Source organism: Wickerhamiella sorbophila, assembly GCF_002251995.1.
Source record: "Wickerhamiella sorbophila strain DS02 chromosome Unknown contig1, whole genome shotgun sequence".
Classification (NCBI taxonomy): domain Eukaryota; kingdom Fungi; phylum Ascomycota; class Dipodascomycetes; order Dipodascales; family Trichomonascaceae; genus Wickerhamiella; species Wickerhamiella sorbophila.
The window spans coordinates 604533-630444 of record NW_020193984.1 but is presented as its reverse complement, the minus strand read 5'-3'; the positions used below and the strand labels follow the sequence as shown (position 1 = coordinate 630444).

The 25912-nt window shown below is 47.4% G+C and overlaps 11 protein-coding genes across 11 annotated transcripts; 8 read left to right on the top strand and 3 right to left on the bottom strand.

Moving 5' to 3' along the window:
- Positions 1 to 52: 52 nt before the first annotated feature.
- B9G98_00379 (mRNA cap guanine-N7 methyltransferase) lies at positions 53 to 1171 on the bottom strand (the record flags this gene model as incomplete). Its single annotated transcript, XM_024806937.1, has 1 exon — positions 53 to 1171. One exon carries the CDS (start codon positions 1169 to 1171, stop codon positions 53 to 55), a length of 1119 nt encoding a protein of 372 aa, XP_024662705.1.
- An 84-nt stretch (positions 1172 to 1255) lies between these two features.
- B9G98_00378 (Ribosomal RNA-processing protein 7) lies at positions 1256 to 1960 on the top strand (the record flags this gene model as incomplete). The annotated part of the gene is made up of 1 exon (XM_024806936.1): positions 1256 to 1960. The coding sequence occupies one exon, from the start codon at positions 1256 to 1258 to the stop codon at positions 1958 to 1960; it is 705 nt and encodes a 234-aa protein (XP_024662704.1).
- A 140-nt stretch (positions 1961 to 2100) lies between these two features.
- On the top strand, positions 2101 to 2406 carry B9G98_00377 (Transcription factor Sox-19a; the record flags this gene model as incomplete). Its single annotated transcript, XM_024806935.1, has 1 exon — positions 2101 to 2406. The coding sequence occupies one exon, from the start codon at positions 2101 to 2103 to the stop codon at positions 2404 to 2406; it is 306 nt and encodes a 101-aa protein (XP_024662703.1).
- A 287-nt stretch (positions 2407 to 2693) lies between these two features.
- B9G98_00376 (Fumarate hydratase, mitochondrial) lies at positions 2694 to 4136 on the top strand (the record flags this gene model as incomplete). The annotated part of the gene is made up of 1 exon (XM_024806934.1): positions 2694 to 4136. The coding sequence occupies one exon, from the start codon at positions 2694 to 2696 to the stop codon at positions 4134 to 4136; it is 1443 nt and encodes a 480-aa protein (XP_024662702.1).
- Positions 4137 to 4167: 31 nt separating this feature from the next.
- On the bottom strand, positions 4168 to 6222 carry B9G98_00375 (1,4-alpha-glucan-branching enzyme; the record flags this gene model as incomplete). The annotated part of the gene is made up of 1 exon (XM_024806933.1): positions 4168 to 6222. One exon carries the CDS (start codon positions 6220 to 6222, stop codon positions 4168 to 4170), a length of 2055 nt encoding a protein of 684 aa, XP_024662701.1.
- A 119-nt stretch (positions 6223 to 6341) lies between these two features.
- B9G98_00374 (hypothetical protein) lies at positions 6342 to 7214 on the top strand (the record flags this gene model as incomplete). The annotated part of the gene is made up of 1 exon (XM_024806932.1): positions 6342 to 7214. One exon carries the CDS (start codon positions 6342 to 6344, stop codon positions 7212 to 7214), a length of 873 nt encoding a protein of 290 aa, XP_024662700.1.
- A 71-nt stretch (positions 7215 to 7285) lies between these two features.
- On the top strand, positions 7286 to 13022 carry B9G98_00373 (U3 small nucleolar RNA-associated protein 10; the record flags this gene model as incomplete). The annotated part of the gene is made up of 1 exon (XM_024806931.1): positions 7286 to 13022. One exon carries the CDS (start codon positions 7286 to 7288, stop codon positions 12512 to 12514), a length of 5229 nt encoding a protein of 1742 aa, XP_024662699.1. The 3' UTR covers positions 12515 to 13022.
- Positions 12733 to 13172, bottom strand: B9G98_00372 (54S ribosomal protein RTC6, mitochondrial; the record flags this gene model as incomplete). The annotated part of the gene is made up of 2 exons (XM_024806930.1): positions 12733 to 12966; positions 13092 to 13172. The coding sequence occupies 2 exons, from the start codon at positions 13170 to 13172 to the stop codon at positions 12733 to 12735; spliced, it is 315 nt and encodes a 104-aa protein (XP_024662698.1).
- B9G98_00371 (hypothetical protein) lies at positions 13171 to 14616 on the top strand (the record flags this gene model as incomplete). The annotated part of the gene is made up of 1 exon (XM_024806929.1): positions 13171 to 14616. The coding sequence occupies one exon, from the start codon at positions 13171 to 13173 to the stop codon at positions 14614 to 14616; it is 1446 nt and encodes a 481-aa protein (XP_024662697.1).
- A 577-nt stretch (positions 14617 to 15193) lies between these two features.
- B9G98_00370 (GTPase-activating protein SAC7) lies at positions 15194 to 16735 on the top strand (the record flags this gene model as incomplete). The annotated part of the gene is made up of 1 exon (XM_024806928.1): positions 15194 to 16735. One exon carries the CDS (start codon positions 15194 to 15196, stop codon positions 16733 to 16735), a length of 1542 nt encoding a protein of 513 aa, XP_024662696.1.
- Positions 16736 to 16818: 83 nt separating this feature from the next.
- On the top strand, positions 16819 to 25815 carry B9G98_00369 (Protein CSF1; the record flags this gene model as incomplete). Its single annotated transcript, XM_024806927.1, has 1 exon — positions 16819 to 25815. One exon carries the CDS (start codon positions 16819 to 16821, stop codon positions 25813 to 25815), a length of 8997 nt encoding a protein of 2998 aa, XP_024662695.1.
- Positions 25816 to 25912: the final 97 nt, after the last annotated feature.

The window sequence follows — 25912 nt, the reverse complement described above, 5'->3', positions numbered from 1 at the left end:
AAAAGTTAATATAAATACAAAAAAACGAAATTAGGTTAGCACGCCGTTGGGCTCAGACCTTTTCAAAAGCGAAAACAGCATACACAGCGCAGGCCTCTAGCTGCTCCTCACCAATTGCGAACGTTCCGTCCCGGTTCAAAATCTTGGAATCCTCAGCGACCTTTTTGACATCACGGTCACGAACTGCTTGGTGGAAAAACTTCATGAATGTTTGGTGTCGCTCTAGTTTCAAGTTATACTCCTGGGCAAGCTTCACAAAGCCCTCAAAAGGCACAACGTACTCTGGTACGTCTTCGACGGCTTCAGTTAGATGAAACATATATCTGTTTCCCCAAAGGGTTTCAAAAGTTCCCGTAGGATTGGCCTCTTCGAAAGAGATCCTGTAGATGGAGTTCCCCCATTGCTTTTTGCCCAATTTAAGGTTTCGGACCAGCTGCTCAGAATCAGGAATGGTGCCAATAAACTTACCCCCACGCTTTAAAACCCGGGAAATATTAGCCAGGGCGTTTCTCAATCGTTCTTCGGTTTCAAATGCATAGTGGAAGGCGAATTGACAGCTGACGACGTCGACAGGGAAAGCGTCAGGATGCACAATGTCTTCCAAACGGTCCAAGAAAGGGTCACCTACACAGAAGTCAACCCAAAAACACTTGGACCGCATATGAGCGAATCGGTCTTTGGCGTGCTCAATTGAGATATCAGCAATGTCGACTCCAATGAGACCATCAATGCCTGCTTTAAGCCATTTGAGAAGGTCACCGCCTTTCCCACAGCCCAGATCCAGCGCAACATCATGAGGACGCGAATACATGTCAATCAGGAGCGATTTTACAAAGTTATTGAACGAACGCACCCCGAAGATGGTTGACTTTTTGCGCTCCTGGGTGCTGTTGTTGGGCCGTGAGTTATAGTGTTGCCTGACCGCATACTTGTCTGTCTCCCCGCCATTTTCCTGCTTTCGAGAAAAACTACCATCTGCTGAAGAGTCTCTAATCGATGGGACCTCAGAAGGGGCTCTAGAGCTTACTGGCGTTCCAGACTTTGACTCGTTCTTCGATCCGTTTTTGCTGTCCACAGCCTTCTCCTCTTCAGCATCTAAATTGGGCTTTTTGGGTAACGAGCTCGGCCGCGGAGGCGATTCCTGCCAAGTATCCCTTGCTGGGTCGTACATGGTAGAAAAGTTGAAATTTGAGTAATCCTTTCGTCCCAAGAGCTCTGTTTTTTTTTTTTTTTTGACTTCTGCCCTGATCTCCAAATGAGTGGACTGAATGGGTTTGTACAGCTGAGGCTTGACTTTGAAGCCGACTCGAAGGTCTCGCAAACAATATTTTTGAAAGAACATGGCTCAAGAGACGATGAAGACTACTCTAGTGTATTCGCTGCCAACCTCCCTAGAGACACCACACTTGACAATATCAAAGACATTGTCCAGACTTGCACATCAACGATGCCTCGCAAATTTGTTAGACTTGGTGATACGTATGGACTGATCTGCTGTGTCGATGATGCAGCCAGAGATAAGCTCCTGGAGTGGTGCAAGAAAAAGGGCAAGAAAAGTAGTGTCGAGTTTGAGACGTACGGCCCAAGAGGCTCCGAGGCATACAAAATTCGCAATAGTGCGAGATTCCCCGACGAAGAAATTCTCCAGAAGAGTATCGACGAGTTCATGGAGGCCTACGACGATGAGGAAGAACAGGCCAGGCTGGAGACCGCTCGCCAAGGCCTACTAGTCGACGAGGACGGGTTCACAATGGTCGTCAGCTCCAAACGCAAGGCATTGTCTGATATCCCAGCTCCGGCTCCCGCCAAAAGAAACAAGTCTCTTTCGAAAGACGACTTTTACCGATTCCAGCTTCGGGACAAGAGAAAACGTGAAGTCAACGATCTACTCAAAAAGTACCAAGAAGACAAGGCCAAGGTCGAGGAGCTTAAGCGCAAAAAGCATTTCAAGCCATATTAATTATTTAAAGTTTCGCGTATGCACACCACATATATATATGCCTGTCTTCTAGTAATTGCCTTTAGTCAGCTATTAGCAAGCCATCCTCACGAGAGGTGATATAAGCGCAAGATCCCACACTTCCTCACAACTCACGTACCATGTCCATGCTTCGCTCCACTGTTTCGAAATTCCAGCAGCCTCTTCGCGCTCAATTATTCCACTCCAGTGCTCGGGTTTTCTACGCGTACCCCGTTGACAAGAATGGCAAGCCCTTGAATGCTTTCATGCGGTTCTCCAAGGAAAAGCGCCAGGACGTGATTTCTAGCAACCCGGCTTTCAAAGTCACCGAGATCGCTTCCAAGGTCGGTTCTTTGTGGAAGGAATTGACCGACAGCCAGCGCCAGCGGTACCTCGATGAGGCCAAGAGTGCTCTCGAGGAATACAAGAACCGCCTCACCAAGTAGTTTGCAAAATTAGCGCTGTATACTTTCAATTAGCTATATTTCGTAAAAGTCTTTCGCGGCCGATTTGCGTGATCAACGCGTTACACACTCAACTCGGTCGCGTAGTTTCCTCGCCTCGCCTCCCTCTTCCCCCACCCCAGCCCCCCAGCCACGGCTGACGGTGGGCAGGGTGTTAGTCTTCCGAGCATTATACCCCAGAGCCGGCGTGAAATTCCGAGCCCTTGCCCTCGACCAATAAATTGTCAATCCCCAGACAAACCTCAAAACCCAACCAACTTCTATACGCAATGAGCCGTGCCATCGTAAACCGTTCCGCTCGTCTCTTCTCGACTAGCCGTGCTGCTTTCCGTACCGAGACTGACGCCTTCGGCCCTATCGAGGTCGAGGACGACAAGTACTGGGGTGCTCAGACCCAGCGATCTCTGCAGAACTTCAAGATTGGCGGTCCCCGTGAGCGTCTTCCCGAGCCCCTCATTCGCTCCTTTGGTATCTTGAAAAAGGCTGCCGCTGAGGTGAACGAGACTTACGGTCTTGACCCCAAAATCGCCGACGCTATCAAGACTGCTGCCCAAGAGGTTGCTGATGGCAAGCTCACAGCTCACTTCCCTTTGGTTGTTTTCCAGACCGGTTCTGGTACCCAATCCAATATGAACTCTAACGAGGTCATCTCCAATCGTGCTATTGAGCTGCTTGGTGGTGTGCTCGGCTCCAAAAAGCCTGTCCACCCCAACGACCACGTCAACATGTCTCAATCCTCTAACGATACCTTCCCCACGGTTATGCACATTGCCGCCGTCACTGAGATTGAGAAGACTTTGATCCCCGCTCTCAAAGATCTGCATGAGGCTATTCTCGCCAAGTCAAAGGAGTTCGAGCACATCATCAAGATCGGCCGCACCCATCTCCAGGATGCTACTCCTTTGACCCTGGGCCAGGAGTTCAGCGGTTATGCTGCCCAGCTTGAGAATGGCATTGCCCGTGTTAAGGACACCCTGCCCCGTCTTTACTATCTTGCTCAGGGTGGTACCGCCGTCGGCACAGGTTTGAACACCCGTAAGGGTTTCGCTGAGGCCGTTGCGGAGCGCGTTTCTGTTGCTACTGGCTTGCCTTTCAAGACTGCACCCAACAAGTTTGAGGCTTTGGCCGCTCACGATGCTATCGTTGAGGCATCTGGTGCTTTGAACACCGTCGCCGTGTCTCTGTTCAAGATTGCCAACGATATCCGTTACCTTGGCTCTGGTCCTCGTTGCGGTTACGGCGAACTCAAGCTGCCTGAGAACGAGCCCGGCTCCTCTATCATGCCTGGTAAGGTCAACCCTACCCAGAACGAGGCTTTGACCATGGTCTGCACTCAGGTGTTCGGCAACCACGCCGCCATCACCTTTGCAGGTGCATCCGGACAGTTCGAGCTCAATGTTTTCAAGCCCGTCATGATCCAGAACTTGCTGAGCTCCGTTCGCCTGCTCGCTGATGGCTGCAACTCCTTCCGCAGCCACTGTGTTGTGGGTATCGAGGCTGACGAGAAACGCATCAGCACTCTCCTGCACGAGTCCCTGATGTTGGTTACTGCCCTCAACCCCAAGATCGGTTACGACAAGGCTTCTCAGGTCGCTAAGAACGCTCACAAGAAGGGTCTCACTCTCAAGGCTTCTGCCCTTGAGCTCGGTGTTTTGACCTCTGAGGAATTCGACGAGTGGGTGCGCCCCGAGAACATGATTTCTCCTAAATAAATTTCTTTAGTGTTATGATGTCTCTGACATTCTAATATAGAGCGAGTGCAATTGCACAGCGAGCGGGAATGTACACGTAGATGCTGTTCGAGCGATCGTTCCACGGCTCTGGTTTGGTGAAATACTCGGTCGATTTATCAAGGCGATTGTGGCCATGGAACTCTTCGTCGTCTGTCGACAGTACGACCTTGTAGGTTCCGGCGGCCTCTACACCCAAACGATAGTCACTGAACGACTGGTTAGGGTTGAAGTTGAACACGAACAAAACGCCAGCACGTTCAAAGGCAAGAACCTTGTCACCGTTATGTTTGAGTGAAACGTAAGCCTGAGGAGCCTTGAGCCATTGGTACTTGGACTCGGTATGCTGCAAGGCAGCATCGAAGTTGTTCAAGTACTGATAAAGCAGCAAGTGGTCATCGATCAGGTTGAATTGACGTCTAGCGTAGTGGTAAGATTCGCCATTACCCTCACGAGGGAAATCAAGCCACTCTGGATGGCCAAACTCATTACCCTCAAAGTTCAAATAGCCCTCACCACCCAGCGTGTGAGTCAAGAATCGAATCATCTTGTGCAACATCACACCGCGATCGATCTCCAAGCATGGCTCAGCAAGAACAGACATGTGGGTATACATGAGCTTGTCCATGAGCCAGAATGCCAGAGTTTTGTCACCAACCAAGGCTTGATCATGGGACTCACAGTAGGCGATTGTCAACTCCATGTGCCGGCGGTTGGTCAGAATATAAACGATATGGCCGAGATCCCACTCATCATCACTCTTTTCTTTCAAAAGATTGATCCAGGTGTCGGGAATCGCCATTGCCAATCTGTAGTCGAAACCAATGCCACCAATTGAAGCAGGTAAACAGAGGGTCGGCATGCCAGACACGTCTTCAGCAATGGACACATACTTGGGATTCAGCTTTTTAATCAGGCGGTTAGCCAACATCAAATAGCAAATAGCTTGGTCGTCGACTGAGTGGCCAAAATACTCGTGATATCCTCCGCTGAACCCGGTTCCGATACCGTGGTGAGTATAGAGCATTGAAGTGACACCATCGAATCTAAACCCATCAAACTGGTAAACATCGATATAGAATCTCAAGTTGGAAAGTAAGAACCTCAAAACCTCGTGGCTGCCGTAGTTGAACAACCGAGAATCCCAGAGATCATGAGAGCCTTTACCTCCAGCATGGAAATACTGATATTCGGTGCCATCAAACATATTGAGGCCATCTAGAACGTTCTTTGACGCATGGGAATGGACCACGTCCAAAAGAACCACGATTCCCATACCATGTGCAACATCAATTAGCTCCATCAAGTCCTCAGGCGGGCCATAACGAGACGATGCGGAGAAAAATGACGAGACCTGGTAGCCGAAAGAACCGTAATATGCATGCTCCATAATGGCCATAAGCTGGATGGCATTATAGCCCAACTTGTGAATATGAGGTAGCAAGTTCTTTGTAAACTCTTTATAGGTGCCGATTCGTGGCTCCGGAGTGGAGATGCCGACATGGGCCTCATAAATCTTTATACCGCCTTTACTGAGATCAATGCTCGGTCTCGGGTTCTTGAAGACATACGGCTCAGGAGGGTTCCAGAAAATACCGTCGTAAACAGGGGACACCTTCGTGTCCTGTTCTACACGGCGAATCCAGGCAGGAATACGGTCAATTACCTCACCTCCAGGCAGAGTCATAACAATTTTGACTTTAGAGTGATGTGAAATAGCCGGGCGGCCATCCACAGGGGGCAATCTAATTTCCCAAGTTCCGAATTGGTTGATTTGGGTCATGGGATGAGACTCCCGGTTCCAATTGTTGAAATCACCCATCAAAGCAGCCTTGACAGGGTTCGGAGCCCATTCACGATAAACAATTGTTCCGTCGTCTTCAACCTGGAACCCGTAGTACTCGTATCCCAAGGCGAATTTCTCAATTCCGCCCTCTGTCTCATCCAGCACGTTGAGCCAGTTGCCCATCAAAGCGATCCGCCGCTCAATTTCATGGCGGTGCGGCTCTAGGTATGGGTCGATCTTTAGAATATCGCTCACCTTGCTATCTTGTGTGTGTCCAGTCATTTTGATATACCTCGCTCGCCAACTGTGTTCTTACGCCGAGTTGCTAAGTGGGTGAAGAGTGGGCTGACTTACCCAACATCAAATATAGGCTTGCTGCACGAGAGCCGATTGAAGGGCCGATGAATTTGCCACAAATCTTGTCTCAAAAAGAGAAAGAAAATTTTGTGAAATTACAGCGTGATATAGTGAAGGTGCATTTGGTTGAAGATGAAGACAAAGGCCTGATCCTACCTGCGATTCGAGGACTCTCGAACCCGGACCTTGTAGACGTGCTTGAGTGGTATAGCGATAGGGTAAAGCTGTTTCACCCCGAGGAGCCACTTTTTGACGATCACACAGCGTTGAATGAGCATATTTCTGCGTTCTACGCCCAGATTGATCGGAATACTGGCTGCGCCATATTGACGGACGCGGCAAGAAAGAACGCAATTGTGCTCCAGGCAGAATTGCCGCAATTTGAATGGTTTTGCATTGGAATTTTCAAAACCAATTCGCTAAGTGACTTGCTCGATGCCAAGTTCTCCGGCTACGAGATTTTCACCAGGTCTTGGCTCGAAGAGCCCTCCGAGGTCTCAGGAGACAGCGAACTGAGCGATTACTGGAACTTGTACGATAATGACGACCAAGAGGAAGACGAGGACGAAGATTCTCACGCATACGGTACGATGAAACCTTCTGATCTTCCATTGGGCGAGCTGGACGTAAAAATCCACCGGCAGATTCATTCACTTTGGATTCTGTACGATAATTGTGGTCTTTCGTTTTCAGCCTTTGTCTCGGATCTTAGTGCGGCTCTAGGCGTCGAAAGCTTAGCCAAATCGTGCTCGAATGGGCCATTGCATAGCTATGTCCAAACCAGCATACCCAATTTCGTGAGCACGCTCACTCAATTTGGATTCTCCCAAGATTCAGTGCACAAGGCTATTTTCCATTGCTCGAAAACTATTAATTCTGCCGAACTACAGTTGCTTCTACCATCTGGTTCATTTTGACGCATGGACATGCAGGCCGGATGTATATAAAATTAAGTAATCACCAACAGATTTTTTTTTCAATCGCACAAATGTCGTCGTTGGCCGCTCAGTTAGCGGGCATTCACGCCAACAATAATGCGACAATTCTGGACAAATCAAAGAGAAAAAAGGTACATAGTGTCTCGTTGGTTTTCGACTCAAAAGAGGCCGTGACCCAGGACTTTGAGACCATTTACTCTGTCTGTCTCGAGGGGTTCCGAGAGCTCGAAACAATCGACAGACGCTTTTCAATGTTTGCGAATTCGCTCTTTTCAGAAACATCTATCCGTTTTGATCGTATGGTCCAGCATGATGACCGCGAAAATGCCCTCAATGCTGCGGTAAATAAGTTTTTCATGCTGGTTGCCAATTATCTCCATCTCCGTCCGGCTCTTTTGGCACTTGAATGGCTGGTCCGCCGTTTCCACGTCCAGCTACACAATGCAGAGCAATTTCTGCTTTGTGCCTTGCCTTGGTATGATACCCCGGCGTTCGTTCGAGTTCTGGATGTTCTCCCTCAGAACGGTATTCCTGCCCTGTTCTCCTTTTTGGGCCCCGCAAAGGCTTCTTTGCACTCCCCAAGTAAAAATGCGCTTGTTAGAGTGCTCTCAAAGGACAAACAGCTTTTCGATCTGCTAAATTCCTATGTTTTAGAGTGCGTGCAGACTGAAATGGCTTATAGCAGACAGCTGGTCTTCTGGTCCTCAATGTCCATCTATACCATTATGGCCTTTAAGGAGACTAATGATCCAGAAGTTGTTGACCGTGTGCTCCCTGTGATTTCGAAATTGCTTTCGTCTCCACTTGCTGCCCCTCAGGTCGCCGCATATATGGTTCTCACTGTACTCTGCTCCCAGTATCCGCTCGCAGACGATATTTCGGCTGCTGCTATTGCAACTATCGTCAGTAGCTGGCACAAAACTACAGTCAGTCAGGGATTATCTTGTATCTCCCAGCTCGTTCGCTATTCTACCTCTGCGAAGGAGCCTTTCCCTAAACAAGTATGGGACGAGCTCGATAAGATCCAGAACCTGACCCAACAGGTTCTCACTTTGGGTAAATCCCATCAGATCAATGCCTTTATTGTCAAGTGGGTAGTCTCTGGTTTGGAATATGAGACCGTTGGTCACATTCCCCAGGTGAATACTGTGTTGTCCGAATTGACTGTTGATCCGGAAGCTTTGGCTTCGGTCCTCGAAGCATTGTTCCAGTTCATTAAGAAAAACCTAGTGGACCCCCAATCCCTTGATGCTTGTGTCAATATCATTGAGACGAACATCGATTCCGATGCCTTTAAAACGGCCTTGAATGCAGCCTCCACGTCCGTTGACAAACTTGAGCTCCACTTGGGTGTTTCTATCACCCGCCCGGAAGCTGAACACATGGACGAGGATGTCGTGATGAGTGATCCTAAGGTTTCCGAGACCTCGTTCGATGGTGTGACCCGTGAGGCCATTATTGAAGAGAGCGAAAACCTTGAGATGTCCTCAAGACAGTCATTCCTTGATGGTGAGCCTTTTACAGATCTCGCAAATCTCTGGATTAAAGCCTCTGCTATTTCCACATTTACACCATCTGAGCTTGCACAATTGATTTGCATTTCTCCGCAAGCTGAGCCCTCTTTTTTCGCTGCCATTGCTCTGGGTCCCTACCCCGTTGTTAGCCGTGTTGCAGCGGCCAAGATGCTTCAATCAAGAATTGAGAATACAGAATCTCAAGACTTCCAGGGCCTTCTTGTTGTGCTCTTGTCTTTGCTTTCTGATAAGGAGCGGTCGATCCGCGAACCTGCTGCGGCTTCTATCAGATTCATTGGTGAGCACCCTCCTGCTAAAAACACCAATATTTGGGGATATGAGACACTTTATGGAGCTGTGAGCTCTGATTTAGTATGGCTCTCTCGCCAAGATCAAAAGGTAATCTACAAATTTTTGCTCTCGCATTTGCATGAGTGCATCTTGGACCCTGAGCAGATCTTGGCAATTTCAAGCAGCCTTGTCAACAAGAGTGCTGCTTTTAGTGAACTTGTAGCTGTTAATGCCGCTTATTCACCTGTTGTATCCATCACTTCCTTCGCCCTGACTGTTCTCAGCAATCGCAAACTCAAAACTCCTGTGGCTGGCTTGTCTCCTTTATTTGAAAGTTACCTCAAGAACCGCAATACTGTTTGGAGTGAAAGAGCTGCTACTGCTCGCATCTCTTTATCTGATATTGATAGTGCTGTTTGTGGTAGCGTCTCAGGTGCTGATCCCGTTGGAATTCTGTTTTTGCAGAACGCTCTCAAGAGCGGAGACAATGAAATCTCCCAGGCTGCTGGTCAGCGTATTTTAACACTTTGGAGAAATAAGCAACTGAAGGCTGATGCAGAGAATACATTTTTGTCTACTCTGTTCAGCATTGCTTCTGATGAACGATCAAGTCACGATCCCACTGATCTCCTGTCTGCCCTTCCGCTCAGCACTGACAATTTTTCTGTCTTACTTAGCCAGTCGCAGCTTCAGAGCACTTCAACAGCAACTGCAGATGTGCGCCGTCGTCATCGCAGATCTTCCGCCTCGCTCTCTTTGAACCCTGGTACTGTGGCAGCTGTTGCACAATCTCACTTGCATCGGCTGACATTGGTCCTTGAACTGCTCGACAGTAAGACAGATGATATTTCTGAACCTACAGCACTTTTCAGTCCGTTGTTTAGTTTGCTTGACGAACTCGCCGTTCTTGGAAATGAGTCCAATCTCCCTGTTCTTTACACGCAGGAACTTTTGGCCAACTGTCTCATTCATTTGGTCGAAAAAGTCAACGCTAATGTCAGCTCAGGTGCCCGTGTACCCGATCTTTCTTCCGTTCGTGTTGATGTCACTGTTTCTTGCATCAGAACGTCTCAATCGCCTCAGGTCCAGAACCGTCTTCTGCTTCTTATTGCCGCTTTGGCTTCCCTTTGCCCTGACATTGTTCTGCACAGCGTTATGCCCATTTTTACTTTCATGGGTGCAACCACTGTTCGTTTGGATAATGACTACAGCGCCCATGTTATTGAACAGACCATTTCAAAAGTTGTCCCGGCCTTGGTTGCTTGTGGTGATAAGCAGAATGAAATTGAGATCGCACTTCTTAGTTTCGTCGCTGCTTTCCCCCACGTTCCTAGACATCGTCGTAACAAGCTCTACAGTGCTTTGATCAAGACACTTGGCCCCGAAGAGAGTCTGTACAAGTTCCTCTTGCTGCTTGCTCTCAAGTTTGCTGAGGCACGTACTCGGAAACGTAGCTCTGATGCTAAGGCGTTGGTTCATTTCACTACGACCTTCCTGCGCTCGTATTCTATCTCCCAGCAGCTGCTTTCTCTTGAACAGTTCTTGGAGTATCTTGCCGAGGCAAAGATTCGTGAAGAAAATTCTGACAGTTCAAGCTCTGCCATGGAAAGTGGAAAAGATAATATACCCGTCTCACTTTTCGGTCAAGATGGTCTTTCTCCTCACATGAAGCCGTTCTTGTTTGAGTTCTTAACCTTGAGTGTCGGCAATGACCAGACGATTTCCGGTACACGTCCCCTGCGTGTCCAGATCGCTCATGCCGGCGCTTTCAGCGACGAGAACCTAGGTCATTGTACACGTATGATTGACTTGCTGCTCGAAAACCAGACAGGTGCTGGCTCGCGTGATGCTTCATTTGATCTGTTATCGAAATGCCTAGAGCTGTTGCCGGTTGCAAAATTTGTCGAAGTTGTTACTCCATTGGTTCACTCGGCTTCCAGTACATTGGTAAAGGAACGGTCACTGGCGTTGATTGCTTCAAAATTCGAGTACGAGCTCGCCAGTGATATTTCGGCTCAACAGGCAGCGTTGTCTACACTGAATATGCTTGAGGCCACTTTGGGTTCAACTGGCGGTCTGTTGGCTGGTACCTTAGATGATATTGATCTCTTGGTTGTCAAGTACGGCCGCTACTTCGAGCCCGAGCGTCTTTTGAAGCTGTTGGATGTTCTTGCTGGCCCTTACGGCCTGCTCAATGAGGACACCCATGTTCTGGTTTCAGCTGTTTGCTGCATCAACTCAGCTTGCCAACATCTGGGTGCACGCATGATTGGCCACTTTTCTCGCATTCTTCCTATTTTGTTCAGCAAGTGTGAGCATGTCATCCAGGAGAACTCTACCGATGAGAAGTCAATCATGCTCCAATATGCTACCTTTGCCCTGGTGTCTGGCTTGATTCAGCGTATTCCATCATTCATGGGATCGGTCTCTAAACGTGTTATGGAGCTTGTATTGATGTCTAAGATTGATCGGGGACCCCTTGAAAATCTCATGGCGCTCATTGTTGAAAAGATTGATGCCCAAACTGTTATGGGTGCTTTCATTTCTACCTGGGACAACGCAGTACAGGGTGGTTTACCCGCTATTGATTTGTTCCTACGCCACTTTGACTCGGTTATTGAACAGAGTCCGAAGAAGGATATTGCCGCCAAAGCCTCGCCCCTTATCACGTTGCTGTTGCGCTGCTTTGGTGTTCGCGCTGTGGGACGATTCAATCCTAATGAAGTGAACCACATCGAGTCTCGCGTTGTTTCGTCGGGTGTTGCTGTGGTTTTGAAGCTCAATGATAAAGTTTTCCGTTCCTTGTTTGTTCGCATGGCCCGCTGGGCATTCGAGGGTGAAAGCGCAGGTGTCGCCAGTATGGCTGAACCTTTACGCCATGTGGTATTCTTGAAATTCTTGGTTCGTCTACTTGGTGATCTCAAGTCCATTGTCACAAACTATTTTGGCTATGTGTTGGAACCTATCACGAAGATTCTTGCTACCGAGTCAGACGATGGCTACGGTGTTCATGACCTGACCCGCAAGCTCATCTACCAGTCTCTTATCCTATCTTTTGCTAGTGATCACGATGATTTCTGGCAGTCTCCTTCTCGTTTCGATCTTATTTTGGATGGTCTGCTTGTCAAGCTTGATCAGGAGCATATCATTCACGGTGCTCTGCTGGTCAAGGCACTTGTTGGTCTGGCTGAGACATGCTCTTCCCAGCAACATCGCAAAAACATCAACGATGGTTTAGCTGCTCGTGTTGTGCCTAGCTGCTCTTCGCCTACTAAGATTTGGGCCATCAAGACTCTTAGTAGTCTTTACACCAAGCTCGGAGAGGAGTGGATCGCAGTGTTGCCTCAGTTTGTGCCCCTTATTGCAGAGTTGCTGGATGATGATGATGAACAGGTTGAGATGGAGGTGCGCAAGAAGCTTGTTCCTGTCATCGAGGACGTTTTGGGTGAGTCTTTAGATAAGTATCTGTCGTAGGTTAAGAACGCTAATTAGATGTTGTATGAGAAAACCAGAGATGAACGAAGATGCCCAGGTTGTAAAGCCTCGCCTGAATTCTAAATCAACAACTGGGATGAAACGTCGAAAAAGAAACGTACTATCGAATATAATAATCGGGTTAGTGTGAGTATATACAGTCCGCGCTGCGGTATGTGCAGAGCTTTTTTAGAAACAGTCTGGTGTCGAGAAATTGATTAACCCTGGCGTTGTTTATGCTTGGGGTTTGATTTGCAGTAAACGTAAACGCGGCCCTTGCGGCGAACAATGTAGCAGTGAGCGCAGTACTTCTTGACAGAGGCTCCAACTTTCATACCACGAGAAGGAACAGCAAGACTAGTGGGCTGGGCACGCATAGGTGCAGCAAAAAGGTGCTTCACAGGAGGACGGACGAGAGCCCGCTTCGAAGCAGACAAAAGAAGGTTCAGCATCTCTTAAGTGGAAAGCGACAAAAATTGGATCGCTAAAAAAAGCTGACAAATATGGGTGGCCTCGACACCCTCAGGGGGTATTGGTATGATTGACCGAGCCGCGATATGAGGGCGCCGGGCGCGACCAGTGGTGGATTGCTAATCGTGGGCAAAGAACCCCGCTGGAAGGCAAAGTAGTTTGAAGTGTGGTAGAGATACGACAACATGAGCTGGAAAGGATTTCAACGCGGGGTTGTGCGTGCACCCCAGCAATTTCGCCAAAAGATGAACATGGGCCATATCACCAAGGATGAAGTGTACATTGACGCAGAGAGGCGATTCACTGCGATTGAGAACTCGACCAAGCGCCTCCACGAGGAATCTAAGCGGTACTGGAAGGGAATCCAGGGCATGCTAGATCACCAGATCGAGTTTTCGAAGGCAATTGAAGAGATCTACAAGCCGATTTCTGGCCGACAGAGCGACCCCAACTCGACCAAGCCCGAGGGCAACCCTGAGGGTATCGAGGCCTGCCAGCAGTACCGTCAACTCGTAACAGAGCTTCAAGAGATCCTCAAACCGGAGCTGGAGCTGATTGAGACCAAGATTCTCCAGCCCGCCGATGAGCTGCTTGAGTTGACCAAAGGTATCAAGAAGATGCTAACCAAGCGGGCCCACAAGCAGCTGGATCTCGATCGATACACGCTGTCGGTCAAGAAGCTGCAGGACAAGAAAGAGCGCTCTGTGAAGGAAGAGGAGAAACTGTATAAAGCAGAGAATGATTTGGAAATGGCCACCCAGGAATACGAATATTACAATGAGCTTCTTAAAGACGAGTTGCCCAAACTTTTCGGCCTTGAAGCTGATTTCATTCGCCCTCTTTTCCAGTCTCTTTACTACATGCAACTGAACATTTTCTATACTCTATTCAATCGGATGGAAGAAATGAAGATTTCCTATTTTGACCTGAACGCGGAAATCGTCGAGCAGTTCGAACGTAAGCGTGGTGATGTTAAGGAGCGTACCGAAGAGATTGATTTGACCCATTTCAGAGTTGGACACCAAAAGTACAAGCTTGAACAAACTAAACGGCGATTCGGGAAAGACACTGCTTCTCAGGATGGAGCCCCTCCTACCTCCCCGGTGTCTGCAGCCTCCGGGACTCCTCCGGTTTATGCAGCATCTCCTGTCGGAGCTGGGCAACCGGTTCCGCCGGCTCAACCAGCGTATGGACAACCGGCGTACGGACAACCGGCGTACGGACAGCCAGGATACGGGCAACCGGCGTATGGGCAACCAGCTTACGGTCAGCCTGTTTCCCAACCTTATGCGCAACCAGCATACGGGCAGCCCCCCGTGGCCTATGCGCAGCAGCCTGCTACTACTACGAATGGGTATCCCTTGGAGAAGCAGGAATATGCGCCGGTGGGTGCGGCTGCTCCCGCGGCGGTACCTGCCCCAGCAGCAGCAGCAGCAGCAGCAGCTGCCGCACCCGCTGTCGAGTATTGCACAGCATTATATGATTACACGGCACAGGCTGCGGGCGACTTGTCGTTCCGTGCTGGAGATAAAATCCAGGTCCTTCAGCGCACTGATGCCAATGGTTGGTGGACAGGAGTTTTGAACGGGCAGCAAGGCATTTTCCCAGGAAACTACGTGAGTTTGAGTTAGGCTAATTATTATGGACAGCTACTGAATTGAACCAAATTTTTGTAAAAGGCCCTCCTTTTTTTTTAAAGCCCCCTCCCTTTTTTTTAGTCCTAGGTGGGGGGGTGTAATTAGGTTTAGTGTTTTGCAGCGACTAATCTATGTATGTATACACAAATTGGCTGAAAAAATCGGCGCGCAGATTCTTGTGCGCGGCCAGGATCTGAGTACCTACTAAAAATAAACAACCAATACCATTTCTAGGGGTCAAACTAACCGCTCAGTCTCCCTGTAAGCCCGGCATACCACCATAGTCAAGCATACCTCTGTTTCCTGGGCACTGGACTCCTGCAGCCGGCAGGGACTCGCAGATCATTGTTTACCGAAGTGGTCATAGTCCATGCGCTTTTGGACGTCACGTGTCCCAAAACGGATGCATGACCGGCCGGTGACTAAGCAAACAGTGAGGAAGAGAGGGGCGGGAAAAAAAGAAAAACTTGTTAATTTAACACGAGCGATATCGTATCTGTCAACAAACGCTGTACTAAAACCACCAAGCCACTAAGATCCATTCACATTCATTTGCATACAGCCATCAATTATGCCGGAGGCCACTTTATCTTCGTCTCCCTCTAAGCATTTAACCTCATGGTGGAGGTCGTTCAAGCAACGGGACGAATCCAATGAGTCTAGCTCATCCCTTGCGAGTCGTCCGCATCTGCCTCACATGTCACAGTCCAGCAGTGCTATCACGAAAGAGAGAAGTATTTCCGACCCGCCTGTAGAGGTTTCGAACCAAGGACGCAAGGTTACGATTCCGAGAGCAGTGCTAGATTCACCTATTTTCGGAGTGCCTCTTGCCACGTCAATCAAGTACGCTAGCGTGAGAATCTCGCTCACTGATAAAGAAGGTGAATCTTTCGTCTATGGGTACGTTCCAGTGGTGGTTGCAAAGACTGCAATGTTTATCAAAAAAGAGGGCAAGACTGTTGATGGAATATTCAGAGTTTCTGGCTCTACCCGAAGAGTTAACGTACTCAAGGACGTGTTCAATCTTGCCCCTCGTTTCGGAAAAGATGTCGACTGGCAGGGGTTCAATGTCCACGATGCGTCAAGCCTTTTGCGTCGTTACTTTAGTAGCCTGCCAGAATCTATTATCCCCCTCAAAGGCTATGACACGTTCAGAGCACCTATTCTCGAGGCACCCCAGCTCAGAGCTTACATGGAAAATCAAGCAACTCTACTGAACCCCGCTTTGGCCGAAGGGGTTGAGGAGATTCATATGGACTCGACTATAGAGGCCCAAACTCAAGAGGCCATTGTGAAATATCAAAGACTCATTTTCACATTGCCTCCAATCAATTTGCACTTGCTTGTCTATCTGCTGGATCTTTTGTCGGTGGTTGCATCTAATTCCGAGCTTAATCGAATGCCTGCCTACAATCTATCAGCGGTTTTCCAGCCGACAATCCTTGCCAACCCGCAACACACGAATGTTGAGGAGTATCTAGTTTCTCGTCTTGCTGTCGAGTTCATTATTATACATGCGAGACCAATTTTGCAGAAGGTCGAGGAACTTGCCCGCGAAGAGCATGAGAAACTCAAGGAATTGCAAGGAAAACCCCAAGCACATACTAAAGAACCCGTGGAAGAGCAGCCACAGTTATCGGTGCCCGAGATCATCACCCCCGCAGAAACACCTACTAATGAAGAGGTATTTCCAGCAAAGCTTACCGTGTCCGGGCTTCAAGAAGATGCAAATGAACCATCGGAACCTAAACGCCACCGCAGGCGTCATTCCAAGAGCCTGAGCTCAGTCCCTCCTGCATCGAATGACAGTAACCGTCAGCAACCAGGATGGAATCGACGCAAACCAACTTCCACGGAAGAGCCAACGAATGAGAGCACCACAAGCTTGGCTGGAGCACAGAGTAGCACCACCACAGCATCATTCGAAGAAGGCGACGACGCAGTCGCTCCAAGGCCCCGAAAAGAATCGCTCAAGTCGCGCTGGCGCCGTTCGCTCATGATTCTGAGGCCTAGTGACGAAGACGACTCAGCCGGTCTGAGTCCGAGCATGAGCTGGTTCAAGGCTAAGAGAAACCGAGATGACACTCCGCTCTCACAATCACCCACCTCTTGAATACGCGAACTGAACTTAGATCTCTAGATTCTTATTTATACTCATTTGCTAAACAAACATTCTCTAGCACCCACTCAGATGCCATGTCTAACGCCCCTGCCCACGGTCTGTCAGCACTCACCATGGCGGGAACAGATGTAGAGTTCGGCGTGACGTCGATTCTCAACACGAAACAGTTTTCATGGGTATTCCTGGTGGAATGCATCATGATAGTGCTACTGAGCTTATTTATTGTTTTTTATTTCAATCAATTCGCCAGCCTTATCATTTCAAAGGCTGCCGGTTGGTATCTTTGGAAATACCATCAAATGACCTTTGTTGTTGGATCGCTGCAAATATCCATACTGGGCGGCCAAATATTTGTGAAAAATGTCAAGTTTATATACAAGGATCATGCAATATCAATTGTTCATGCCACCTTACATTGGCGGTTTTGGCTTCGTCGGTCGCGAGTCGCAGCGCTTTTCGCGCAAGACTTGGATGAAATGAAAAAGCCAGCCTGTCAGTTATGTTGCGAAATTCATGGTGCTGAGATTTTCGTTTTCAACCGATCTGTCGCCTACGATAACATTGAGGACCTCGTGAATGGGATTATCAAGCCGCAACGAGTAATTGGCAAGGAAATTGGATACTTTGAGGAATTCTTACTGCGCCTTCTACCACTGGAGATCAAAGTACGTCGCTCGTCAGTTGTCATGGGCAATGTAGATACCGAGTCTTTGCTGGTATTGACGAGCAAACACATGGATTGTATTATTGACGTCGATAGAGCCTCAAACGACTATGATCGCTATATGATTTTGGCAAAAACATTCTGGGAAAGACCCAAAATAACGTTGCATCCAAATTTGGACTATCATAAGTCTAGAGGTAATGTGTTCGCACCAAGCAATGGGCCTTGGTTCAGACTCGGTAAGGTGAGGAAAAGAGATTCGAGTGCATGGCGCGGATTGAACAGATACAACGACGCAGAAGGTGACGATGAAGTAGGAGAGATGGACTCTAATACTGCTGAGTATGCTAGGGTGTCTACTGTGTTTGAGGCAGAGGAGATGATGCTGGAACATTTCTTGGATGTTGTTGGCCCGAACGTCGAATCAGAGACTCCTCTTCCGGCCCCACTATTTCATACAAATATTGTTTTCACATCTGCAAGCATTAATTATGGACCTTGGACAGATAGACAACGGTTGGAGCTGGTCAACGCCTTTTTCCCTCAGGTGTGTGTGGACGCCAAACCTGCTGCGAACATCCACAAAGCGGGGACCATGCGTGAAGCTCCCAAAATGAGAATCACTTTCGATTTTGTCAACCAGTTTAACTTGCACATTCCAATACGCGAGCCTTCGAAAGATATGCAGTGGATACATCACTTGATCAACTCTCAAGCGGCAAACACCACGCGCGCTTACGGGTGGATTGATATCAGTGCTGATCAAGGATCTAATGGTGAGGTCGAAATAGATTTGCTCGCTCATGAATATGGCTATCGTAATGTGTTCAAACTATTCTTGGATAAGCTCCAGGTACGAACATCGGTAAATCACGACCTGGCTATCAAAACGAAAAATCACACGATTTCCTTAGTACAAATTGTTCCTCTCAAATGGAATGGTTTACAGAAATGGGATATATTGTTCAAATCCATGGACCTTGACTTCTTTTTCCTTCGTGAGCAGGCAACTCTTCTTATTGATTATTTCAAAGACATATCTTCTCCACAGGATGTCGACTACAGCCATTTCGTCCCGGCAGTTTACAGCTTCAAATGGTCTGCTGATAATCTAAAACTGTGGTTAAATGTCAACAGTCAAAACATTATCAACAATCCCACGAGTTTAGAAGAAAACACTTACCTCGTTTTCAGAACGAAAGCGATCGGTTTAACATTGGACCTTTCTGCAGATCAGGTGCGCCCACTAACGAACACCTCGAAAATCACTTTGGCCACGGATTTGCTTGATTTGGAAGTGAGTGCCCCGCCATGGCATATGCTGCATTCCTTTCTTGAGTCAAACCATCTGGGTAGAGTTTACGATTTCCGAGTTGACCTCTCGTATACTTACAACTGTGTCGAAGACAGTAAGAATGCAGAGACTGAAATTATCAACGTTTATGGGCGTGACTTCACTCTGATTGCTCACGGCTTTGCTATTAATTATTTGATGACTATCCGTGAAAACTATTTCGGCCAAAATTACCATTTTCAAACTAGTGAGGAATATTACGAAAAACTGACAAAAAATGACGTCTTCAGTGAAGAATACGAGTTTTCAAGATATGATCCTGACCTTGATGTCCAGATGCATTTTGATGTCCAGAACTGTTGCCTTGTGCTTCCGGCATATTTATACTCTGCGAAAGCATGTATCGCTCTTCATTTCGCCAACTTGGCGGCAGAAATGAGATTCACCAACTACTACATGGATCTACAAGCGGAACTGTCTCCTATGACAGGTTATTTACACAAAGAACTCGAATTAGAGCTTGTCCTAGATTTGGCTAAACCTGAGCTTTCCGATTTTGACGACACATCGGTGGCATTCGTTAGTGAATTCATTGTTACCGCGCATCGAATGTTTGGTTTACCCCCGAGTGAGCCAACATATGTCTGCTGCTGGAACATTGAGCTGGGAGATGTTATTTTGGATGGACCCTTCGATATGCTGGATATATTGGGCCGTATCGTGGTGTTCGCTGGACACTCTTTCAAAGGTATTGAAAATAAACCAATTACGGAGGAACCGGACCTGTTTGATGTTACGTTCCTTTGTGTTGATGTCAAATCATTTGCTTTGAACCTCCATTCAAGTGATAACACTCGGATTGAGTACCATACCTCGGCCATCTCACTGCGTAAAAATGATTATGCAAACGAGAGATATAGCCGCAGGTTGACCGCATCCATCCCCAATATCGAGCTACGAGGGTTTCACAAGGGCGAACTTGTATTATTGCTACAGACGTCTGCTGCTTGCAGTGTTTTTTCCCATGCAAAGGAGCCCTTGCGGCAGTACCAGATGCAGCAGGAGCATATTGCACTACATGACATGCTTTTCCACCGATGTCCGTTCTTGTTGGATAGATGGCATCGTTCAAACCCACCTTACAGTACCAAGCCCGCCGATCATATTGTGCCAGCAGTCTCTTTACCGCCCCTCCCACCTCAACTAACGCAAGAACTGGTTGCAAATGCGAACCCACAGTCAATTGCTCTAGATTTTCAGTACGACAGATTATCCAAGTTTTCTGCGTCTTCAAGATCACACTATTCTGGATCCAACTCAAATTTGTTCTCTTCAAATGATAGCTGCTCGAGCAGTGATATATCAGAATCCAGCTCCAGAGTGAAAGCCAAATTTGAACCAGCTAAGTTCGCATTTAATTCCAAAGAGAAATTTTTCGGGTTTTTACCTCCAGAAGGTTTTCACGAGCCGGAAATGAAACAGGGTGACCATGATTTTGATCTTAATGGTCATGAATCGTACCCGGGAGCTCCATCGCTTCCTAAATTTGACGAATCGTTGATATATGATGACATTGTTTTTGAATTAGGGCCTTTGACTGCTACAGTTTTGCCTCAAACCATCCAGCTTATTGATGCAGTTAGTCTTCACTTGAATAATGTCGATTTAACTGCCGCATTTGATAAAATGCACTGCAGAGTAGTTCAAGTGTTGGCTAAAGAGGATGATAAGCAGTGCTTCAGAGCCCTGGTATCTACGGAAGCTGTCGATATCAAGCTGGGCATGGCGAAAAATACACAGCACGGCACGAGTAGCGGGCAAGATGAGCCAATGGACATCTGTCTTGAACCGAATCACGTTTTATTGAGTCTTGAAAAACTGAATATTATGGTTCAAATTGGCCCTAGTAAAGTTCCGAATGTCGTTGATATAGGGCTTGATGTTCTAAGCCTAAGCGTCAATACATCACAGGACGCCTTGACAAGAAATGCGGTGTCACTTCGAGTGAACCAGCTTGCGGGCTGGTTCGTTTTGGATAACGAAGACTCTGTTGGTCAAATTCACACAGATAATATCGATCTTTTTTGGGCTGAAAAGCAGTTGGGCTGGGTGACCCGTTATATTTTGGAACTTGTTTGCGAGATCGATAAGCTCAAAAAGCTAACGGTTTCCAAAACTTCCGAACACAAAAAAATGGCGTATGCGATGCTGGAGGTCGCACGTGCGAGTGAACGACATAATGTTGAGCAGGACTCTTACGTACTTTCAAGGCCGTTTGGAAGTGCTCAGAGCCAGAACCACACACGCTCACATATCAGTTGGCGCATCTCCGTAAGATTGAGACATTTGCTAAACCTATTGCCAAGCTCAGAAATCCAAGAGATTGAGCGCACTATTGAGAACCGCACTTACGAGGTACCTTCTGATGCTAAAAAACAAGTCATGGATATTTTTAGTCGCTGGCGAAGCTGGGAGCAAACAGAAGATCTTGATTCAGCTCTCGTATTCACACACACTTTTGGAGAGCGTCCCAAAAGATGGGATAGAACAGCAGTTGCTATTCGTTGCGGTATCGATAGTATAACTACCAGATTGAACTATGGAGACCATACTGAGGATTTCTTCATCTTGGACTACACGAATATGCATGGTTCATTCAAACCTGCGGCGGCAACGGTTTTTACAAGTCTTATGATAACATGCGCAAGGGCGCGGACTCACTTGAGTACTCGCACAATGAAGCCAATTGCAACGGTTGCCAAAACAATAGCAGAATTTGAGCACCCTGAGTTACTCAGAGAACTATTCAACCCGAAGCGCTCTACTGACCTCAAACCCCGCCAAAGCAGTGCACGTGCTGTAAAAGGTTTCGTGTTAGGTTTTATCCAGGATTTCGGATTCGAAGCTTCACTACGTTCCTTCGGTGCTGAGTTGCAATGTAAACAAGTGCAAGCCTTGAGTACATTCATATCTTCGAGCACTCAGTGGTATCACACTACAATTGCTGCGATGGCTTCATCTTGCCTGAGTGCGGTAAATTCGACTGGCACTGATCTTTTCGACTATATTTTAGATTCAGTCAATGTAGGCCTTATTGGCTGGGAGGCGTACACGCGGGTTGTGTCCAATGTCGGTGAGCTATCACTCGTTTCAAATGCTCATATCACAGAGTTTTGCAACTTGGTCAATAACTTTTTTGAAACTGATTTGGAAGATTTCAAAAAGTTTTTAGCCATTATACACGAAACTCGCTCTAAATTGATGACAGGCTTCAGCGAAGACACTTCTACGGGATCACGTTCAGACAGCACCCGCACTATGGATGGAACTCACGACAAGGAGCACGTACCTATACATTTCAATTTGGATGTGACAACAATTACAATCAAGACTGTTCTCTTAGAGAGTCTGAGAGCCGCACTTACAGGGGAGCACCTCGTTGTCCGATCACGCCAGCCAGATCATGCCACCACTTTGGCCGATATTCATCTAGATAGAGGTGTGTTAGGGATGCTTTATGGGGCTGGCAGTCCAGTTGTGAGTGTTGAACTGCTGGACGTTAGCAATATTATTCGATATGAACCAGAACTTCATGCTTTGGATTTGTTGAACTCCGTAAAGTTGGCTAAACTGGATACAATGGAGCTTCTATGGTTTCTGGATCTTTTGAAAGAGGAAAATATTGCCGCTGAGATCGAACAAGTTATGAGTACGTTCAATTCGATTGCGACCAAGTACGCAGATGCACTCGAGTCGCTTCCAAGCGAAGAAAACCTGAAGGATAATGTCACGTCAGACTCACAACAACTTTCAAGTTACTCTGTGAGGATTGATGAGGCGCAGCTGTCGTTGCCTTTGAGTGATGCTACATTCATCTTCATTGCACGCTACATGACCGGCCACTTTTTCAACTTCAAACGCGATGACCGTGATAAACCGTTTGCGTGTCCGGTAGAGCTATTCGGCTCACTAGATGAGCTGCGGGTGGAGCTTCTGTCCAAACTTGGTGGTTTGCCATCAACTCCCCAGACACCTGTTGTATCGAATTCGTCGAGTCACCAGCCTCCTGTACTAGCTGTACAGCTTACTGCTGCATACAATCACGAAAAAGATCTTCAAAAGCTTGAAATATCAAGCAACTATTGCAAGCTCGTTTTGGATCCTGTCAGAGCAGTTTCTATTTCTCGCGCTGTCACAAAGCTTCAGTCTAGATCCACATTTTTCGAGACGATTGACAAGTCTGAGGTTAAACATGATAGGGACAGCGCAGAGCAAAGTATTCCGACCTTTTTTGAGAGTCTGAGCGCTGTTTTTGCTCTAAAAAATCAATCATTCACCTGGCAGACGAGAAACGGTGGAGGAATCGTAGTTGGGAACGAGGCCCTCAATATTCGACAGAATGGTTTAACCGCACGTATGGATATGCATGAGTTCTATATTCAGCCTGACTCTTCTCATTCGCAATATGGTAGCAAGATAGCTCTCCCCAGCTTAGCTTTGTCTGTGGTGGTTCTACAAAATGAGGACGAGCATTTCGTATACATCAACAACAGTGGTGAATCTTTGAATATCGACGTATCTGCAGCGGTTGTTCCACTTCTTGTAGGATTGGCTGATTCGGTTGATGAAGCGAAAAGACTCTATTCCGAGGGGCTATCGGACGAGAGCATGGATGAGAAACCTGACAAACCTCCTCAAGTTAGATCACCGATCCGACTTCCTTTTTCTTTGCACGGATTAAGCTCTATTTCTAGGGCACGGATTCGTCTATTTGAGGAGTATGGAAGCTTCAACACGCCTTCCCTTGAATTACACAGTCCCGCTGCTAAGGTAACGGTTGACTATCGAAGGAAGACAATCCCACTGAGGGATGTACTCAACATCGACATCAGCATTTCAGAGTCATCGAATACAATATATCCAAAAGCGCTACAGGAGCTAAGAAACATGGTCAGGAATATCGAGTATCAACTTGCACATCGTCATGTTCATGTGGAGCCTCATAGAACAATGGCTTCAACTATTTCTCCACAAAGTCCTCGTACTCCCACCAAACCCAGAAAGTTGCGGATCCGGACAGATATTGCACAACATGCACCAACGCTTTCAACACCTGTTTCATCGAGTGTGGAGGACTTCCATGTTCTACTATCTGCTATCGAGTATACCATTTTTGTGAACTTCTCTGCTCAACAACTAGAGTTGTCTTGTGAACCTTTTGCGAAGGTTGCGACAACACTATTGTATGATGGAATTACCGTAGTGCTGACTTCTCCGCTGGACGAGTTGTCCAACCAGTACCTGGCTCTATCTGGCTCAGTAAGAGGTGCAAAAGTTGCGCTTCGACATATATTTTCACATGAGAGGTCTATTGAAGCCGGCATTGGCACGTTATCGTTCACGGTGATTCACCGTCAGCGGAGCAACACACCAATAGAGATAGGTCTGTCAACTGCGGACCCGGAGTTCAGTCTCAAGGTTAGCAAAATTAATGATATCAGGTCTTTCATTGATATCTGGACCCCAGTCACATCTTTGCCGAATACTGATGTGGTTTCTCCAGCCAGCCCTAAAGCACCTCAGTCTTCTCCCACTGGCTCAACACATATACAAACTTACCGCAAGGCCATGGCATCCATTGCATTCCAGTGGTCACTGGTGTGGCATGTTCGAAATGTAAAAGGTTATATCGACTTGGGACAGTCTGTAGGAAAGGCTGAACTTACACTGGATTGGTTTTGGTTGAGCTCATTGAAGAAGTCTCAGCGACGCCAGTATTTCGCAGGTGGTATTGGTGCTATTGTTGTCTCTTGTGAAGGACGTGTGGGAGGTGCGTTAGACGTGAAAGGAACGAATGCGCACCTGACCGTCGAATTTGGCGAGGACCTATACCAAACGCCTCAAGTTCTGTTTGTGGCAGGAATACCATCGTTCGATGCTTATTTGAGTCTAGATTTCAATCCGTTCCTCGCACTGCGTGTTGCTAAATCATCGATCGCAATCGGAAACACCCAAAGACCGTCGTTGGATTATGACGAGCTAGAGATATCTTTCCAATGCGAGAGTGCCTCTGCAACTTTCACTGCTTTGGCTGCCAGCCATCTGTACGATATGGCCGATTTGGTAGGTACTTTCAAGATGCCTAGTAGCACGGTTCCCCTTGATGATGGTGGGGATGATCTTATTGCACTCAAGCGTCGTGAAATCAATGACAGAACCCTCAATCTTCTCACAAGACTCAAGGTCAAACTTAACTTGAAGCTAGGTGAGACCGTCTTATACGTGTTTCCGTCTGATCTTAGCGAAAGTACTGCTATGTGTGTGTCCTCTGGAGGTATGCACATCTTTTTCACACAGTGGCTGGATCAAAACGGACTTCACTCCGAGTTCAATTTTGAGACTCATCGATTGTTGTTATCTTTAGCAGCAATGCAAACATCATTCTCAGCAGCGGATGTGACCAGCCTGCAGGTTGACTCCTTTTTCAAAGCGGCGGCTAGCTCCTCGAAGAATAACATTGTTACCATTCCCAAATGCAAAATGTTCATGTATGCACTGCTTAAACCTAACGGGCGACACGTATGCTACACTTTTTCATCTGATTTTATGGGAACTGTGGAAGTCGGTTGGAACTTGGGCTCTGTTGCGTTCATTCGCGAGATTTCAAGTGTTCACTCCAAAGCCTGGGATGTTCGCAAGAAAATATACCTAGCATCTTTGGATCCCAGTGAGCGCGCGAAGGTGGGAGGAATTTTCGTGTCACAACCAACTACGCCAGCTCGTCCTCGTTCAGCTGATAGTCAAGACTATCTTGCTGACGACAAAAATAGCATGATGAGCCTAGAAGATTTCGAGGTTTCCCGCAAACTCTTTGAAGCGTTGATTAACTCAGATCTGCGCTTTGCGGAGATTCCCAAGTACCATCATATTGAATCTCCTCGAATCAATATACCCCAGCTGCACGACATGGGCGAGGCTACACCGCCAGTGGAGTGGATTGGGCTGGATCGTCACAAATTGCCGGAGGCTATACATTGGTATCCTGTGCGTGCACTAAACGGAATCATTTTTGAAGTCGAGCAGATTTACGGCGGCGTTATTGAGCGGATGTAATGAGAATTTTAAAGAAATATATATATGTTGTTCGAGCGAACCCACTATGGACCTAAGTAATTTTGTACAAGGAAGAGCGAAATTTTAAGGCGTGAAA